General features: G+C 34.4%; 1 protein-coding gene across 6 annotated transcripts in view; it reads right to left on the bottom strand.

Moving 5' to 3' along the window:
- CNOT6L (CCR4-NOT transcription complex subunit 6 like) overlaps positions 1 to 20005 on the bottom strand; it is a 96709-nt gene that overhangs the window by 42509 nt on the left and 34195 nt on the right. For all 6 annotated transcript variants that reach the window (XM_054688353.1, XM_054688352.1, XM_054688356.1 and 3 more), the window contains exons 2-4: positions 15887 to 16008; positions 12015 to 12201; positions 10775 to 10860 (exon numbers count right to left, since the gene is read on the bottom strand). In XM_054688353.1, coding sequence (XP_054544328.1) covers positions 10775 to 10860; positions 12015 to 12201; positions 15887 to 15998 — 385 coding nt within the window. In that variant the 5' untranslated portion in view covers positions 15999 to 16008. The remainder of the gene's footprint in view (positions 1 to 10774; positions 10861 to 12014; positions 12202 to 15886; positions 16009 to 20005) is intronic.

A 20005-nucleotide genomic window follows, 5' to 3' on the forward strand; every position in this document is an offset into this window, starting at 1 on the left:
GAAATTTTGATAGACATTAAATTGAAATTCTGGAACGAGAACACGACTTTAGTTTCTGATTCAACATGAAAAAAATTTAGAAACTGCCACTCCTATTCTCACCAACTGAGTTCCATGTAAACTGCTGTCTGTCTGGTACATACAAACAAAATGGTGGATATGGAAAATCACAATCTAGTAGGAATAGAAGCCTTTAACTGGAATTAATATTATGAGGATTATTTTAAATTGTAACTAACAAAGTGTTGGAAGTTCAAAGATGACTATTTTGAGAGTTAAAAATCTTATGGATGCCAACACTTTCCAGAGTTTTATCTCTAGGAACTCAACCAGGTTCTTACCATACAGACTGAAGAAACTTCCCATTGTGCGCTGGCAGAAGGGAGCTAAAGTAACATTTATCTTTTATAAGAATTGACACAGAATAAACTATTTTAGCAGAGCATAACCAAGTGGGTTTTACCAAAGCTGAACTGACCTGGGGTAAGAGAAATACCCCACACTAGCCTGAGAGAAAGGGGGTGTGTATAGACATATACAATTCAGGTTTACTAAAAAACAAGAGAGCTAATCAGAGAATTACAGAACTCTTTCTCTCCCTTTCCACTTCTTCACATCAATCACATCAACAGAGCTCCTTTATAGATAATTACAACTTGAGAACTGAAAGCCTCAGACCAACTTAGAGTCTCTTGAAAAACCTAATGACAAAATAACAAATGAAAACAAGGACACAAAAGGAATTTTTAAACTCTAAGAACACAGCTTACTTAGCAAGAGAGAGAAAGAGAAAATAAGGTAGAAGAGGCAATATTTGCAAAGAAAAAGACTACATATTTTCAAAAGCAAATTTTTAAAATAACCAATACAGGAATTGTAATGCATGAAAAGAAGTTTATGAAAGGGTTTCATTTTGCTAAAATATACTGTGCTGCAAACCAGTTAATGCAAATGACAAATAGAAGACTTTAACATCAGATAGGAATAGGGACCAAGGGAAAAAGAATCAATTGTTTTCAAAGAAAAAACATGAAAAAATCCATCAACAATGAGAGCTAGAATACAGAATATCAGCTCTTAACAGTTGCAAGAATAGTATTTTAGACTTTAATAACTCAGCTACCAGTTACTGATATACAGAAGTCATTACAGATAGAGTAGACAGGAACACTTTCAACCATCCTGACCATATATATACACATATATATATATATATATATTTTTTTTTTTTTTACAATACCCTACTCAAAAACTGGAAAATACACATTGCTTTAAAGTGTACATAAACATTACCCAGGAGAGGATCATAAGCGAGGCCAGAAACAAACAGTAATCTATTTAAATGAACAAAATCATACAAAACTTACTATGTGACCTCAACAAAATAAAGCTAGAAATCACCAACAATTATCCAGAAAAATCCTAAGGGTTCTGAAATTAAACATCACTTCTAAATAATCTATGGATCAAAGAGGAAGAAGTCACAATTTTTAAGTGCTTTAAGTGAATTCATAACAAATCAGCAAAATTTGTAGGGTGCAGCTGAACCTGTGTCTAAAGATAAATTTATAGCATTCTGAAACACATTAGTAAGAAAAGATCTAAAATCAATGATCAATGGAAAAAAAGGATTGAGCTTCAAGGAAAGCAGAAGGAACTTATAAAGGACAGAAAGCATTAAAGTTTAAAACAAAATTTAAAACAAAAAAATAATAGATTTAACAAGCGCAAAAGATGTTTTGAGAAAAAGGCAATAGGCAGTAAAGTTAATAAACCTCTCTTTTATAAATTATTTATATACAATTATCAAGAATAAAAGAGGGAATTGCTTCACTTCCCAAGGACACAAATTATAAATATCAAGAGTAAAAGAGGAAACAACCTTGAGGCATTAAAAGAATAGGGAATATCAAGAATATTTTGTGTCTGTAAGTTCAATAATCCAGAAGAAATTAAACTCACACAAAGACAGAAATTACCACAGCTCAATCAAAATGAAATGGAAAAATTTTGTCCCTCCACACAAGCACTAACAAAAGAACAAAATATCTTGGTAAAATTTTTCAGAATCAACTATTTCAGAACTCTGGAAATCAACCAACAATTGCAAAAAAACATAGGGGGTGTTTACTTAATAAAAAAAGCAGAATATGGGAAAGGTCAATGATTTGTGATGTTTTATTTTGTCATTCCTCAATGCCAGGGCAGCTTGGCAACCACTGGAACAATTAAAATTGAACTAGAATTCATTCAAAACCTCATTCCCTAAGACTGGGCAATATGTGGTTTGTGTCATGTTTCCTTGACTCTTGACTAGTTATAAAGACTTCTACCTAAAGCATAGAGGAAGAGGTTGGGGTAGCCATTGCCGGCAAATATTTTAACTTCATGGGTGAGAGAGGCCATGGAAGCAGCTGAGCACAAGAGACTGACTAAAAAGATTAAAAAGAAAACTTTGGGAATAAGACATCTACAGAGTTTTGGAAAGTTGTGACATTTTCCTGGGACTCTAGAAAGCCATATATATGTAGAAGGCTATGTACATGGCTTAGGAAAGATAGGAAATATAATCTAAGCTCTCACCTCTATCTGACCTCCAACTATGCACAAGTAAGAAGTAACGGCTAAGATAGAACTGTAAAATTCCTGGCTGAGTATTGAAGGTATGTCCCAAACACACAGTCACTTGGCCAAGAGTAGATTTACTCATTCCAGGCATTTAAGGAAATCTTTGTCCAAGCATTAGCGACCACTCATCTAAATAGACTTCATTGTTCATGCATGATAGAAAAGAATTGATTTTACAGAATTAGTTCTGAAAAATCACTAAAGCAATAAACACACACAACAGCAGCAATAAAAACAACCCTGAGAAAAGAGTCTGATTTCAGAGTTGCCACATTATTTTGAATGTCCAGTTCTTAACAAAAATTATAAGACATGCAAAGAAACCTGAAAGTATGTCCCTCATACAGAGGAAAAAGCAATCAGCAAAAACTGTTAAGGACAACAAAAACGATACCTAAAGATTTACTGGAAAAGACTTGTAAAATCCACTATTTTAATGGACAACTAATTTATAACAAAGAACCAAGCACACACAAAGAAGAAAGAAATCAATAGATGGCACTGGGAAAAAGGGACAACTGATATGCAAAAGAACAAAACTAACTACTATCTTACACCAAATATAGAAAGTAATTCAAAATGGATTAAGCACTTGACTATTAGTAAAAAATCATCAAGTACATAAAAGAAAACAGAGGCAGTTGAGTTCTTGGATATTAGTTTTAGTGTAGTTCTTTGTGAATTTGACTCTTAGAGCAAGGGAAACAAAAATACAACTAGTACAATTACAACAAATTAAAAAATTCCGCACAGCAAAAAAAAAAAAGCATAATACATTCAACAGATTAATATTCAAAATATAGAAAGAACTCATATAATTCAACAACAAAAACCAAACAACCTGATTAAAAAATGCATAGATTTGACTGACACCAAAAGACATACATAAGGCAAACTGGCACATGAGAAGATGTTAGTCATTAATTATTTCTAGGGAAAGGCAAATCAAAACCAAAACGAGGTATCAACTCATACTTCTCAAAATGGCTGTTATCGAAAAAGGACAATAAATAACAAATGTTGATGAGGATATGGAGAAAAAGAAACTCATATACCCTATTGGTGGGAATGTAAATTGGTAGAGTCATTAAAGAAACAGTATGGAGAGTTTTCAAAAAAATTAAGAACAGAAATAGCATGATAAAACCATTACACCACTGGGGTGTTTATCCAAAGAATTTGTAAGCACAAATTTGAAAAGGTATCACACTTCTTGACTTCAAGCTATATTATACAGAAACAATAATCAAAACAGTATAGTACTGGAATAAAAACAGAAATTCAGACTAATGGACTAGAACTGAGAGCATACTGATAAAGCCATATAAATACAGACAGTTAATCTTCGACAAAGGAGTTACAGCCATACTATGGAGAAAAGATAGCCTCTTTAATAATTGGTGTGGGGAAACATGGATAGTCACATGCAAAAAAATGAAGGGATACCCATATTTAACTCCATACACAAAAATCAATTCAAAATGAATTAAAGACCTGGATCTATGAACTAACATCAAATAATTGAAACTGGGAGACACACTACAGGATACCTCCACAAAGATGTATTTGGAAATACAACCCCACAGCAAGGAAAACATGCAAAAATAAACAAGTGAGATTACATTCAACTTTAAAGCTTTTGTACCTCAAAAACACCATCACAAAACAAACCCTACAAAATGGGAAAAAAATATTCGCATATCACATATGACAAAGGCTAATCTCTAAAATTTACAAAGTTCTTATATAACCCAAAAACAAAGAAACAAACAGCCCAATTAAAAATGGGGACAATGGGGGTCTCCATGGTGGCCTAAGGGTTCTCAGCACTATCACTGCTACAGCCTGAGTTCAACCCCTGGCCAGGGAGCTAACCCACATACGTCACAGCAGACCTCTCCTGTCTCATCCACTGTCTCCCCTTAGCAGTGTATTTCAATCTGCCTGTTCTGTTTCCCACTCTGCCTGGCGAATCCTCCCACCCTCTCCCTCTGGCCTACGCCTCAGTTCTTCTACACACAAAAAAAAATTGGGCAAAGGTACTCAATAGGTGGCATCTGGGACAAAAATGGATGGACCCCGAGGTGATTATGTTAAGTGAAACAAGTCAAAAAATGAAAAACAGGAATCAGATGGTTTCACTCATCTGTGAATACAATTATCCCCCTCCCCAAGAAAACCATTTACATGCAAAGAATGGAAGGAATAAAACTTGAACTTGGCAAAAGGATAATGGTTACCAGAGGGAATAGGGGAGAGGATGGAGGAGGGAGGCAGATGACGTATGGTGTAGGGTGGCTTGATGGAAGAGAATAAAAAGTAAAAATAAAATAAAATTATGAACATTAAAAAAAAAGATACACGGACCGTTAAGTTTACTGCATTATTTATGACTGCCAAGGTATGACAACAATCTAAGTATCCACTAACAGATGAATAAAGAAAATGTGGTACACACACTCTCTCTTACACACTGGAATGTTACTCATTTAAAAAAAGTAAAGATGAAATCCTGCCACCAACAACATGGACAGATCTTAAGGGTATTACACTAATTGAAATAAGTCACATGAAGACAGACAAATGCCATGAATTCACTTATATGGATTATTAAAAAAAAATCAAAACTCTGGGCCTCACCTGAGGTGTTATGCACAGCACTGTGAAGCTATCCACAGCCTCTGCAGCACGAGTTCGATCCCCCCGACAGCCAGGGAACTACCCACATGGCACAGCAGACCTCTCCTGTTGCGCCCGCTGCTCCCCTCAGCATTGTATTTCAGTCAACCTGCCTGTTCTGTTCCCCACTCTGTCACTGGTGAATCCTCTCACTCCCACTCCCCACACCTCTGGCCTACACCCCAGCTCTACGCATAAATAAATAAATCTTTAAAAAAAAATCAAAACTCTGACAGAGAATAGACTGATAGTAACCAGAGTTCGAGAAGGAGGTTGAGGAGTGGGTGAAATAGGTAAAAAGGCAAAGGGGAAAAACTGTACAGTGATGGAATGAAGTTAAACTTTGCTGGAGATTATGATATAGTGTATATAGATGCTGAAGATAATGCTGTATACCTGAAACTTACATGATGTTATAAACTAATGTTATAAACTAATGTTAACTCAATAAAAATCTTAAAAATAATAAAAGCACACTGTTTTAACACATTCAAAGATCCAAAGAAAACCAAACCAGTAGGATAGACTAACTGGCAGTATACTCGTATATATTTGGGTCAACTGAATTTTTACGAAATTGCAAGGGAATCTTCAACAAATAGTGCTGCAACGAAGGGATATGCCTATGCATGCACGCCTTCCTGGTGGCGCAAGGGATTAAGTCTCAGCACTATGAAGCTGTCACAACTGCAGCATGCCTTTGATCCCTGGCCAGGGGGCTGACCCACATGGCACAGCAGACCTCTCCTGCCTAGCCAGCTGCTCTTCTCAGCAGTGTATTTCAGTAGATATGCCTGTTCTGCTCCCCACTCTGTCTCTGGTGAATCCTTCCCCCATACCCTGTGCCTCTGGCCTGTACCCCAGTTTTGTATGCATAAATAAATAATCTTAAAAAAAAAGAACAAACCTTACAACATAAAGTGAAATTAACTCAAAAAGTTCACAGACCTAAATGTGAAACTGGAAAGTACAAAATTTATAAAAGAAAATCTTCACGTATTCAAGTGAAGCAAAGATTTCTTAGACCCAAGGACATCACCCATAAGTAAAAACAAGTGGTAAATTAAACTTCATTAAAATGGAAAACTGACCTTTAAAAGGTCATGTAAAGAAAATAGAAAAGTCACAAATGGGAAGAAAATATTTGCAAAACAGTTATCCAAAAAAGGACTTGAGTGCAGAATATGACTCTCAAACTTCAATAATTAGAAAAAGCAACTCAACAATAAAAATAGAAAAAGATATGAAAAGACACTTTACCAAATAAGGCATATGGATTATAAATATGTGAAAAGATAACACACAAAATCATGTCAGAGAAACAATAATTAAAGCTATGAGATATTACTACATCCTATAAAAATGGTAAATATTAAAATGTTGATAATACACCAAAGCACTCACAAAGATGAATAGCAACTAAATCCCTCTCACAGTTTCAGTGGGAATACAAAATAACACAGTTGCTACTGAAAATTGTGGCAGTTTCTTATGAAGTTTAACACACAGCTACCATACAAACCAGCAATCCCACTTTTAGATACTTACCCAATAAAAATAAAATGCTAATTTTATTTTCCCAACTCCTAATAAGATTAAGCATCTCTTAATATATTTATTGGCCATGTTGCTTCTGTGCAACTGCTATTGTCTTGCTTATTTTCACTTGGATTATTTGTTTCTTATGGATCTTTTCAGGGGTTTTTTTTTTCTCTTGTATTATAAATGTACCTTTCTGTTACTTTTCTCTTTGTTTTCTCTGTCGGTATCTTTTAGTGAAGGTCTGATATTTTTTATTGTTGTAGCTTTAATTGTAAGATTTTTAAATTTATTTCATGTGTTGTTAAATCCTGCCCTATCCAAGGTGGGAAATATGTTCCCTATTATCTCCTAAAAGTTATAAAGGTTTACTTGTCCCTTTAATGTATTTTATTTCATAAATAAAAAAAACTTTATTCAGTAAAAGAGCCTGCTACTGCCATGAGGTATACAAGCAATTTTTGGAAAAATGTTCTCAATTAATGGAAATTCTAAATTATTAATTTGGGAAATCGAGGTCCAATATCTGAGGACAGCTCTTTGGCCCATATGTGAGAGACAGTATTGACTTATGCCTTAAGACATAAATTATAAATTATTTTAAAATAATTATGTGAGAATTTTCTTATTTCTTCTCTTCTACAGAATTAATACACTTTGGGTCTACTTGAGAGAACATTCTAAGTTACTGGATTGGCCATATCTATTGCTTAAAGAGGTCTACTTACCCTAACCCCAAATATCCTACCCTCTACACAATCACCTCAAATCTAAAATAGAATTTCTAAAAACTAGCTTCTCTGGGCCAGGACGATCAAAATTGTTATCAAAATTTCAGTATCTGTTTCAGAAGAAAACAGAAAAAAGACATACGTTTTTCCTATTTCAAGACAGAATGATATCTCAAAGGCAATCCATTCTCATTGTTCCTTTTAAATATAACAATGTGCCATTTTAAAAGCTCCATTCCAATCGCTCACCTTTCATAGATACAAAATACTAATTTGTGGTATCTAAAACTGATTATGAGATTATTTCAAGTTTTACCTTCCTAGGACTATAAAGCTATCTTTCACTAGGGACATTTTATTTTTTTCAATTGCTTCATAAAACCAACCCTGTTTTTACCATTCTAAACTTTTAAAAGAAGGAACAAAGGGCTCTGGTTTTCTTTTGCTCCTAAAAGACCCTTGTTCTTCCATACTGGATCTACTCAACAGAAAGTGGCACTGTCAGAACAACAGATTCTTAAAGAAAAGGCCTGTATAAGTTTGTCATAAAACAAACTGAAGTTTAAGAAACACACCATATCTACAGACGATGAACAAATTTCAGGTACAGCTGGCGAAGCAGGGCTGGTGTCTAATCTAAAAGACTATCTTAAAAAAAAGTTTCTACAAATGTGAATCAATAGACAAAAGGATGCTAAAAGAAGTCCAGGCAAAAACAGTTGTTTGGAAGACAAATATTTTACTGGTAAAATAAGAATGTAGGACTAAGGAAATAACAGATATTCATGATTCATTCTGTTGATACTTAGCATAAATTTTCTGGAAACATTCTCTATAACATAACATGGAATGGAGTAATGAAACAACTGGTTTTTCAGGAATGATACTTGGTACAAAGGACAAAGTGGCTGAGGTCAATAGCAAATTATTCATTTGTCACTGATGTGTTCCATCAATAAAGGAGAAATATCTGTTCTGACATATATTAAAAGTGAGAAACTGGTTATTTTTTTTTTTTTAATAGAGGCATGTTTTATTTATTTATTTGTTTGTTTGTTTGTTTATACAAGCACTGGGTACAGTCAGAAGTGCAGAGGGTGAGAGAATTCACCAGAGCCAGAGCGGGGAGCAGAGAAGGCAGAAGGACCTAAGTACACTGCTGAGGGGAGCAGCGGGCGGCAGGAGAGGTCTGCGCGCCATGTGGGACCCTCCTCTGGTGGCCAGGGAGCAGCCGGGAATCGAACCAGTGCCGCAGAGGCCGCAGGCAGCTTCGCAACCCAGCGCTCAACCACTGCGCCACCGGGGAGGCCCGAAACTGGTTATTCTTAGAGACAAAAAAATCCTTTCTTATAATGAGCACAAAAGTGTGAATTTCGTATTTCATGAATCTAAGATTATAAAAAATGGTAAATATTCCATAATTTTTTTAAGGGAACAGTTCCCACTCCAACTCTAGCTGGACAGTTGTTTCAATTCTATTTAAGAATAAGATTTAGCTGATATAGCTGCTAGCAAAAGTAAGAAAGAAGGAAGAAGATATTTATCAGATCGTTTCACTTACATGTGGAATACAGAGAAGCCAAACAAAACGTCAAGAAAAAGTCCAAACTAGCAAGTTGACCATAGATCTGAGGCATATAAGCAAAGGATGTGGAGGGAAGAGAGTCAAAGGAGGTAGGGAAGAACACAAGGGAATATAATGATGGTTCACATGGGTGATATGTTAGCGAGAGAACTATGGGGGCCTCCCTGGTGGCGCAAGGTGTTAAGCACCGCCCTATAACACAATCTGCAGCCTCTGCAGCATGAGTTGAGTCCCCCAGCCAGTCAGGGAGCAACCCACATGGCCAAGCAGACATCTGTCTCACACGCTGCTCCCCTCAGCAGTGCATTTCGGTCAGTATGCCTGTTCTGTTCCCCGCTCTGTCTCTGGTGAATCCTCTCAACGCCCCTGCATCTCTGGCCTGTACACCAGCTCTTGTGTGCATAAATAAATAAATCCTTTAAAAAAGAGAGAGAGAGAGAACTATGGGGACTACGATGATGTAAGAAAAAAAATTTTTCTGATTTTTTTCCTTAAATCTAGAAAAAATAAATTAAAAAAAAAAATAACAAGGTACAATATTCCAACAGCTAAATTTCAAATGCCCTAGGTTCATCCTCAAGAAAATATTTTGGATATAAGCATACCCCTGTCCATTGTATAAATGGCTAAAAAAATTATCAATAAAATATCACAGAAATTAAAAACACAAGAACCAGATCATTTATATAATTATCAAATTTAACAAGTATTTATTGCACAAAGAAGTTAAATAACATTTCAGTCACTTCAAACAGTAATATGAGCACTCTTCCTATTCTTATTCAAGCTTTATTCTTAAAACTCCATTATATGAGAAAAATAAATGCAAACACAACATGTTCATGGAGATAATCATTGAAAAAAGGAAAATAAAATATATCAGAGTATACACTGTATAAAACTTTGATTAATGCTCAATTCTTATGTTCATAGAATAAAATCTTTAACCAATAAAGCGTAACTGTATTAAGTCTTCTGATTTAAAATAAACTGTTCGTCCATGTTATGCCTTAAGAGAAAATTACACAAATTTCACTTTCTATATCAGTATTACTTGCATCCCAAATTGAGATAAGATTATCAAAGGAGCATGGACTTTTGGATTGACATATTTTATTTAGAGTAATTACAGTTAATAGGTAAAGCTCACTTTTACTGCAATGTTTTCCTCTCTTTATAATCATATGAATACTCTTTTATCTACTCTATCAAAATTTGACAAGTGACTTTCTGACTAAGGTTAAGTTTTACTCTATTAAGTCATTGGTTTTTTTTTTAAAAAAAAGTGGGGCAGGCAAATGGGAAAAAATTACAGTGTTAATTTAAAAAGAACTATCTGAGTGTTATAAAATACTAATGGTAAAATATAAAAACCGAACAAAAATCTTTCATCATACAAAATTGTTAATATGGTAACAGCATGCTGAAATCCTACAGCTCAAATAAGACACCAAAGAACCACTTTTCTTTCAAGAGCAAGTACAGTCATATTCTCAAAATTATACTAAAATCTGCTATATTGTAACCAAAATGGTCTTTAAAAGACTCAGAAAACCTTAATATTGAGTGCTAATACTATCATTTTTTTTTTTATTTTTTAAAAATCACTCACCTTTCAAACCTAGAGTTTGTAGCTGGAAGAGCCGACCAAGTTCATAAGGCAAAACCCGTAACAGATTGTTATTTAAAAGCAATTCCCTGTTAAAAAAAATTTTTTTTTAGTTTAATATTTCAAACTTTATTTTCCCTAGAAGCATTTTATTACATTCAAGGAACATTTCTACACTCTCATCCAAAAATTTTGAGCAGTTATTAAAGTACTATAAAACATATAATTTCTAAAATTAACACTGTTTCTAAGATTAACTCATTCTCTAGCACAGATTATTAAAGGTGTAGGACTTACATATTATCATCTATCAGATGTAAATCAGAGTAGCAAAGACAACAGGTATCCTTGAACATATCTTAATTCATAGAAAAAAAGTAATTTTTTTTTTTACAAATTTCAGGATTTAATGATAATTAATAGCCAATCACCTGTATCAATTTTTATAATTACATCAGATATTATATAAAATCACAGCTATCACAGAGCAAACTCAAAAATAAAGCACAGGATAACATAGGTAGGATAGCATAGTTAAGATTTGAGTTTATGATTGTAAAATTTGGGGCAGACTACAGAAAAAAATTAACAGTTCTCATTAAATGACTAAAAATTATCTTTAAAAAACAAACAGTAAGGGGATGGTGAGAAACAAGATTCTAAAAACAACACAAATCTTCAAACATATGACAATCAATTTTTAAAATTACTACTCAGCAAGTAAGGTAGAAAATAACCCTTGTTTATTATAAAAACATTTATAAAAGATTTTTTAAACTTTTTTTTAAATTTTTCTCTATGAAAAGTTCTTAGACCACTGAAAAACTACAAAGGAATCCATTTATTACTAGGTTTAAAGGTCTTCTGAAGGAGTTGTATGTAAGAATACCTTGCCTCAGAGATATGCTTGTAGAAGTTTTACTTGTAAGTAAATCATATTTTCCCAATTATTTCTGACTAGTCTCATCATACACATATGCCTGAAATGAGATTTAGTACTTAGCCCTATTCTTATTCCTCAAGTCTATCCAAAGAAATTAGTGATATAAGCATACTTTAGCCAAAATTTCCAAAATCAAAGAAAGGGGAAAATTGCTCAATAGATGCCAACACTATGCTTACACAGTTTGTATCATCTGATCTTCACACACTTAAGGAAACCCTACCGTAAGATGGGTAACAAATTTTCTTATTTGGCAAATTTAGAATGTATATAGGAGTCATATTTACCATATTTCCTCACCTGAGAGACACCATGTTTCCTAGTTCTGCTGGTAAACTTCTGAGTTTATTGGATGACAGATCCAGGTAAACCAGATTATGAAGCTTGGCAATATCAGGTGGAATGCGACTAAGGTAATTGTCATTTAGGTGCAGTGCTGTCAAGTGTGTCAATGACCAAAGTGATGTACTTAAGCTCCGCACTCTACCTAAAAGGCAAAATATTGAAGTATTAAACTTTAGGCCCAAGCTGAAGAACAAACTATTGTATTTATAAAAGGACTAAAAAGTGGTAGAAGAGCCTTCAAATATACACAGACATTTCTATATAAAAGACATTGTCTTTGATATTTTAATTTTGTTTTTCATGCCATGTGATTGCATCCCAACACACCTGGCCCTTCTTAAATTTCTTGCCACTTTTGTTTCACAACCATTTCCTCTCCTGGACCTCCCATGTATTAAATGAGATGTGGCATAATGAAGAAATCCTTGGAATCAGAGTGATCATGTTGCCTCAAGAGAAAATGGGATTGAAATGAGCGTCTATGCTAGAAAAGTCCTGAATGATTTTTAAGTTATAGTCCTAACAAAAGTATTTTTTACATACTCCACAAAAACTACCAGTTTAACTGGACCACCACATGCAAAAAAAAATGAAACTGGTCCAGTGGTTAGTAGTCTACTAACTTTCACCGTGCACAGAAATCAACTCAAAATGGATGAAAGAACTGGACATAAGACCTGAAACCATAAAATGTATAGAAAAAAGTATAGGTAAAACACTACAAGACATACATCACAATAACATCTTTAAAGACTCATCACCCAAAACAAAGAAAGTCAAGAAAAAGATAAGCATCTGGGATTATATCAAACTGAAAAGCTTCTGCACAGCAAAACAGACATGAACCAAAAGAGAGAGACACCCCACACTGAGAAAAAATCTCTGCACTGCAGTCAACTGATAAGGGACTGACCACAAAGATATACAAACAACTCACATAACTCAACAAAAACAAAATAAACAATCCAGTCAAGAAATGGGTAAAAGAACTTAAAAGACATTTCTCCAAAGAGGAAATGCAAATGGCCAACAGGCATATGGAAAAAATGTTCAACATCCCTTATAATCAGGGAAATGCAAATTAAAACCACATTGAGATACCACCTTACACCAGTAAGAATGGCACATATCAAAAAAAAAAAAAAAAAAAAGCAACATCAAATGTTGACGAGGATGTGGTGAAAAAGGAACGCTCCTACATTGCTGGTGGGAATGCAGACTGGTCCAACCACTGTGGAGAGCTGTCTGGAGGTTCCTCAATCTACTAAAAATGGAGCTACCATACGACCCGGCAATTCCACTCCTAGGGATCTACCCAAAGAACACAGAAACAGTGATTCAAAAGAACACCTGTAACCCTATGTTTATTGCAGCACTATTTACAATAGACAAAACCTGGAAACAACCCAAATGCCCAAAAATAGATGACTGGATCAGGAAGATGTGGCATATAGACACAATGGAATATTCTTCAGCAATCAAAAGAGATAAACTCATGCCATTCGCAGCAATGTGGATGGAGCTAGAAGGAATTATGCTCAGGGAAATAAGCCAGAAGGAAAAAGAAAAATATCGCATGGCTTCATTTATAGCAGGAATATAGGGGAACCAAATAAGACATCAGTGTAAAAAAAAAATAACAACAGTACAAAACACAACAAAGCAAAAACAGACAATTATAAATCAGAGACATCCTGCAGGGGAGGGAGAGGGATCAGAGGGAGGGAGGGAGGAGCACAGGGGACTGAGGTGATGGTGCAAGGGTGCATTGGTGAAGGAAACTCTATGGGGACTACACCTGAGGGGGTGTGGAAAAGCAAATATTATTTAAAAATGGACAAGGCTGTTAAGAAAAAAATAAAGTTCAAAGTTTTATATGCATATATATATACATATATATATATATAAATAAAGAAAATTACCAGTTTAAAATTAATCTATATCTAGGGGCCTGAATAAGTCTACAAACTTTAAATAGACAAAAGTATTACTATGAATTAGAAAAAAAATTGATAATCCACCAGGAAAATTGTTTCACTCCTGGAAGAGAGAAATCCATTTTTCTGATATTACAATTATAATCACTCTGGTTTAGATTTTGCATTAAGTACAATATACTCAAGGAAACTGTCACACATTAAACTGAATCAGTCAGTCAGTATCAGAGGATATAGTGGAGTATGTGCACTAGAAAACGTTAGAAGCTCTGGTTCAAGATACTGAGTTTTAACATTTAATAACTATGTAAGTGTGGGTAAATCACCTAGTCTCAGATTCTATAAAATGATGTATTACCTTAATTAATGTATACAAAATATATTCTATAAAATGGTATTTTAACTGTATTATTACTTTACAAATGATAGATTTTGATTAAAAGAACAGTGCAAGGTAGAAAGGGCACAAAATCTCAAATGTTACTTTTCATGTAGTTATTAAGGAGTAAACTCAAATTCACATCTTCTGTCCAGGATTCTACCACAGGTTCCTTCAGGCAAAGTGTCAAAAAGGGTTTTGCATTTCCATAGGAAACAAAGCATGCAAATGAAAAGAGGTTCCAATAAAAGAGAAACTTATTTCCGTTTTACTCAGGGTTTAACTGAGTGATCCTCAATCAAGGGTGAGTTTGCTCTCCAAGGGACGCTGGCAATCTTAAGATATTTTAGGCTGTGAAAACTAGAGGGATGCTACTGGCATCTGATAGAGGGTAGAGGCTCGGAATGCTTCTTAACATCCTATAGTGCACATCACAGTCCCAACCACAAAGAATTATGCAGTTTTAAATGTCAATAGCATCAGGTTGTGAAACTGAGAGTTTTTCATATTCATCCTTTTGATTACCACTTACCCACCCACTTACCTTTTTGCTAAATGTGGAGATAATTTTTGCACTCATACTATGGGGTTAATGCTTCCAAATGAAAGTCTACTGAGAAAAAAATTTAATCCTACATATATAATCTGTACTGTTTCAATTCATGAAAGAAAAACAGAACTTACAAACTTTTAACTTTGTACTAATTTTAGACTTACAGAAAAGTTACCAAGATAACACAGAGTTCCTATATACCCATGTAGTTTCCCTTAATATCATCTTATATTACCATGGTAATTTGTCACAACTAGGAACCCAATATGGGTTCCTTGCTTCTAACTAATTTACAGTCTTTATTTGGATTTCATCCGTGTTTATACCTTTTTGTTCCAAGATTCAATTTAGGATACCATTGTGCATTTTAGTCATCACATCTCCTCAGTTTCTTACTTAGTCTTTCCTTGCTTTTTATGGCCTTGGCAATTCTGAGTATCACTAGTTAGATATTTTGTAGGATATCCTTCAATCTGAGTTTGTCTGATGCTTTCTCACTATTAGATTGGGGTTATGAGTTTCTAGAAATCATATTCTAAGAAATCATAAACATGTGAAATCACATGACAATATTTGTTAGAATAAAGAGCTCCTAGGTTTCCCACTCTGTCAACACTGGGATGACAGGAGGATGGCAAAATTTCAATTTGCAAAAAGCATTATTCCACAATAGCCAAAACAAAATCTACCATAACAAAGACTGAGGCTTTACTTAGATATTGAACTCCCAATGTTTTCAACTCCAGATGCCAACTCTGGTTCAAGGTATTAATCTCAAAAAAAAAAAAAAAAAGGATGAAAACAGATCTTGAATCACAGATAAAACAAATAAACCCTAGTACCATACCATCTTATATTTTCTTAATAATAAAAAATGCACAACAAATAAAATAGCAAAAGTTAAGTCTTGTTCATTTTGCTATATTATCCTGGATTAAATGCTTCAGATTCTACTCACCCGAGATTTCTAATTCTGCCCAGTGAGATTTTTTCCCATTGGCTACCTCCTCTGCTGACATGATGGTATAAATTCTGCGAGGATCTGGAGGATCATATTTTTCCTTTGGCATCCCTATTAGTCTGTTAAAAAAAAAAAATCAATATTATTACAACCATACAGCAAAACAAAAGAAAAATGGGATGGTAGTTTTATTTTGTTTTTTCCTCTCTCCTTGCAAAGAAATTATCTTATACTATCAATTCGCACTAGAAGGAAAATGCACCCTCAGTATGCTAGGTTCTTGCAGGAACTCAGTAATAGATGCCTAAAGGAAATGCAAACAAACAATGGCACTGGACTTCACTGTAAACACTGTAGTTACTTGTAGAACATCTGTCCCACCCCCTTTCTCCTTCATTTAACTGCCTGTTTTCCAAGAAAGATTGACCCTGCATCAGTTTCTTGAATGGACTCTGATTAGTCTAAGAGAATCAGGGTAATCCTATTTAGATATCCCATATCTAAGACAATCCGCACAAGACATTTCCCTTGTCACAGAGATTAGTTCAGAAGTAATAATAAGGAAGCTTCAGAATCATTCTATATTCATGAGAGGAACAAGTTTCTTTCTATTACTGGTCATAAATGAAGTCTATACCCCAGACTATTGTTAGCATGATATCCAAAAACTATAAGGGAAGCCAGCCACAGAAGTCGGTAGCCTAGAAAATATAGAAACAAAGCTAGAGTCCTCACCAAACCATATCTACAGTACTCCAAAACACTGGACTTTTAGGAAACTAGTAAATTTCATTTTGTTTAAGCCAATTTCATGTGTGTTTTCTGTTACTTGCAATCAAAAGCATTAGGATTAGGATGATCATATACCTTGATTTACATGGACCAGTCTTGGTTTGTATCTATTGTTCTTAGGTAATCATTAATAGCATATGTGCTCACTCTCTAAAGTGTTGAATTTGGATGATGAGTTACATGGCCACACTAATTGAAACTTGTAAGTCCTCATGCAACTACGAAAATAATCCCGAATTCACTATCAGTGAATTTAAAAAGGAATTATACCTCAAGTGTATAATATAGAGAGCAAATGACAAATGGTCCTAAAGAGTAGCCACTCAAAAAGGGTGACCAGTACAAGAATTACTGGTTACCCTAGGTAGAAAATCAAATTTAATTCGATCTATCAAAAACAGCAAATAACAGTCTTTGGTTATTTGGTTTTCTAAAATACACAGAGACACCCCCCCAACCCCACAAAAAGAACTATTGCATAAATCTGGGAGTGTTTCTAAGTAGAGTTCAGAATTTACATCTCCTCCATTCTGTTACATACATGAAGTTAAGAAAAATTTAGAGGTATTCTATAATGTATCAAGAAATCAAAGCTGCTGTTTTAAAGAGTACAATCAAAATTTCCCAACCATAATTTGCCCTCATATTTGTGAGGGGCAAATAAAAAGTCATTCCTTCCCCTTACTATATGAGGCAAAGAGAAAATTTTTCAGTTTGCTCATCTGTCAATGGTCATTTGCTTCCAATTTCCTGCTCTGATCTTGCCATACGATTTGGGTGATACCGAACCATATTTTATTTTCCATAAATGTCCCATATCTTCACAATAGCACAAACAATATTTTCCACAGGAGAAAAACTTGATTTATAACACATTCAGCCTACATAAAATACTTCTGAAAATAGTATTTTTAGAAAACAAGATTTTCAGATTGTCTACTGTGCACCATAAAGCGTATGTGCCTCATGGATACTTCTGTACATAAATATAAGACTTTCAAAAACACAAGATTAAACAGGACCAAATGAAAAAGCTCGAAAAAGACATATTACAGATCCATTAACTATGATAAGAATGGGTGAAAACAAAAACTACTAAATACGCAATAGTATATGCGTCATTAACTTACATAATTTTTATAAAACATACAGCATAAGATTAGAGGTCGACTTAAATCATTACTGCCAGTGTCTAAGGGGACTATGATTTATTTCTGTGGAGAGGCATTGACCTTTTATATTCTACATACTAGCACTTACTATGTGGAATGATTCTATGCTTTATAAACCTAAAATCTACCACTTTCCTCCCAATTTTCCTCCTCTTACAGTCAACTAAGTCAATGCTTTTCTAAAAACAGTAATATCAAAAAATGGTAATAAAGCCATTTGCTCGATTTCCCCACATAATTTTAAAATCTAGATAGGAAATTAATAATTGCCATCTCTTGTAATCCCCTAACTCTAACCTCTGATTATAGGATTACATAGAATTACTTTTATCTTTTTTTCTTTAATTTTTCATGTTTGCATCTGTCTAAGTCCGTTAAAATTTACAAAATCTGTTTTGGCAGAACTGATCAGTATAATGTTTACCAGTGCCTATATTATGTAAAAAAACATCAATTATATTAATACTGTCATATTAGGGGTCAGGATCCCTTGGATTTGGTAAGTAAGCCAATAAAAATATAAGCATTTAATTCTTCAAGATGAATCTAGATTTGGGTAATCTGATTAAAGCTAAAACATTTTTGTTTTGGTGATCGCTACTGTTCCAAATGTTTAGGAACTTGGTATCACTGAATTCTCCTGTTCAGCTTTACATTCTCTCTCAGGTCCTCAGCATCAACTTTCCACCTTGGAGACATACCACAAGCACTTATTTCAAAATAAATTAAAATACAAGATAATAACAAACATAATTTAAATCTCTAGATGTGGTATTGTGGTTTCTAACTGGTCAGTCCACTCTTAAATACTGAGTGATGGGCACTTTTCATCAAAGAAATAGAAATGTTTTATTTTGGAAAGCCTAGGAGTCCCTATCTTCTTTTTCAAACTGACAAAGAGGCAGGTTTTGAATTGGTTTTCCTAAGAGTTACATCAGTTCCCAGTGGATCATCCTATTATAGGAACCTAATTTATTCTGGGGATTCTGGTCACATAACAAGGAAACTATATGCCCCTTCTCAAACTCAACCTTTTTAAATTCCAAGCCTTCAATCTCATTTTAACACTAAAAAGTACTCCAGGGCCTCCCCCGTGGCGCAGCAGTTGAGCACTGGGTTGCGAAGCTGCCCGCGGCCTCTGCGACGCCGGTTCGATCCCCGGCTGCTCCCCGGCCACCGGAGGTGGGTCCCACATGGCGCGCAGACCTCTCCTGCCGCCCACTGCTCCCCTCAGCAGTGTACTTCGGTCCTTCTGCCTGCTCTGCTCCCCGCTCTGACTCTGGTGAATTCTCTCACCCTCCCGCGCTTCTGACTGTACCCAGTGCATGTATAAACAAAACAAACAAACAAATAAATAAATAAATAAGTAAAAACATGCCTCTATAAAAAAAAAAATAAATAAATAAATAAAGTAGATGAGTTTTTAAAAAAAAAAAAAAAAAAAAAAATAAAAAGTACTCCACATAAGCTCCCCGATGTCTTCAATGACACATGTGAAATTTCAATGTGAGGCATATTCACAGATGACAATAACGCAAACATTTGAAAACAACCCAAAGTTTTCATGAGAGCTCCTGTTGTGTCACTACTCTAAACCAAAACCTGTATTTCATAATGGTAAAGTGACAAATCATTATGAGAAAAATAACCTTCAAACATTTGTACTCTCTTGTTTCTGATCAGTTTAATATTACCCAACAAATACATACTTGAGACCTACTATCATCATGTATTATATCAAGCACAAGGTCTTCAACAGTGAACAAGATGATCATCCTTGCCCCCATGTTGCTTACACCTTATATTACATGAAAAAGAAAGTTAGAGAATATTTTCCTTTCAAATATCAATAATTCTATAAAGAATTTGGTATTTCTTCCTGTAACTATATTTTCTTTACCTTTTTTTGTTAGTACTTTTTCCCCATCATTGGATAACCTGCACTGCTTCCATCATCACTATTTTGAAATAAGTACAAAGGGAAAAAAAAATCCTCATCATAAAGGATGAGGATAATATATAATAGTTAACATGTAGAATAGTCAGGAATAAGTAGAGTTTCCAGGACAACAATGGCATGTTTTAAATGGTCTACTATTGGAGAAGACGACTAAACATAACCAGTATATTTAACTTAAGGTAATAACAAGTG

The sequence above is a fragment of the Talpa occidentalis genome, unplaced genomic scaffold, assembly GCF_014898055.3.
Source record: "Talpa occidentalis isolate TD23 unplaced genomic scaffold, MPIMG_talOcc4v2.1 talOcc4.6, whole genome shotgun sequence".
Lineage (NCBI taxonomy): Eukaryota > Metazoa > Chordata > Mammalia > Eulipotyphla > Talpidae > Talpa > Talpa occidentalis.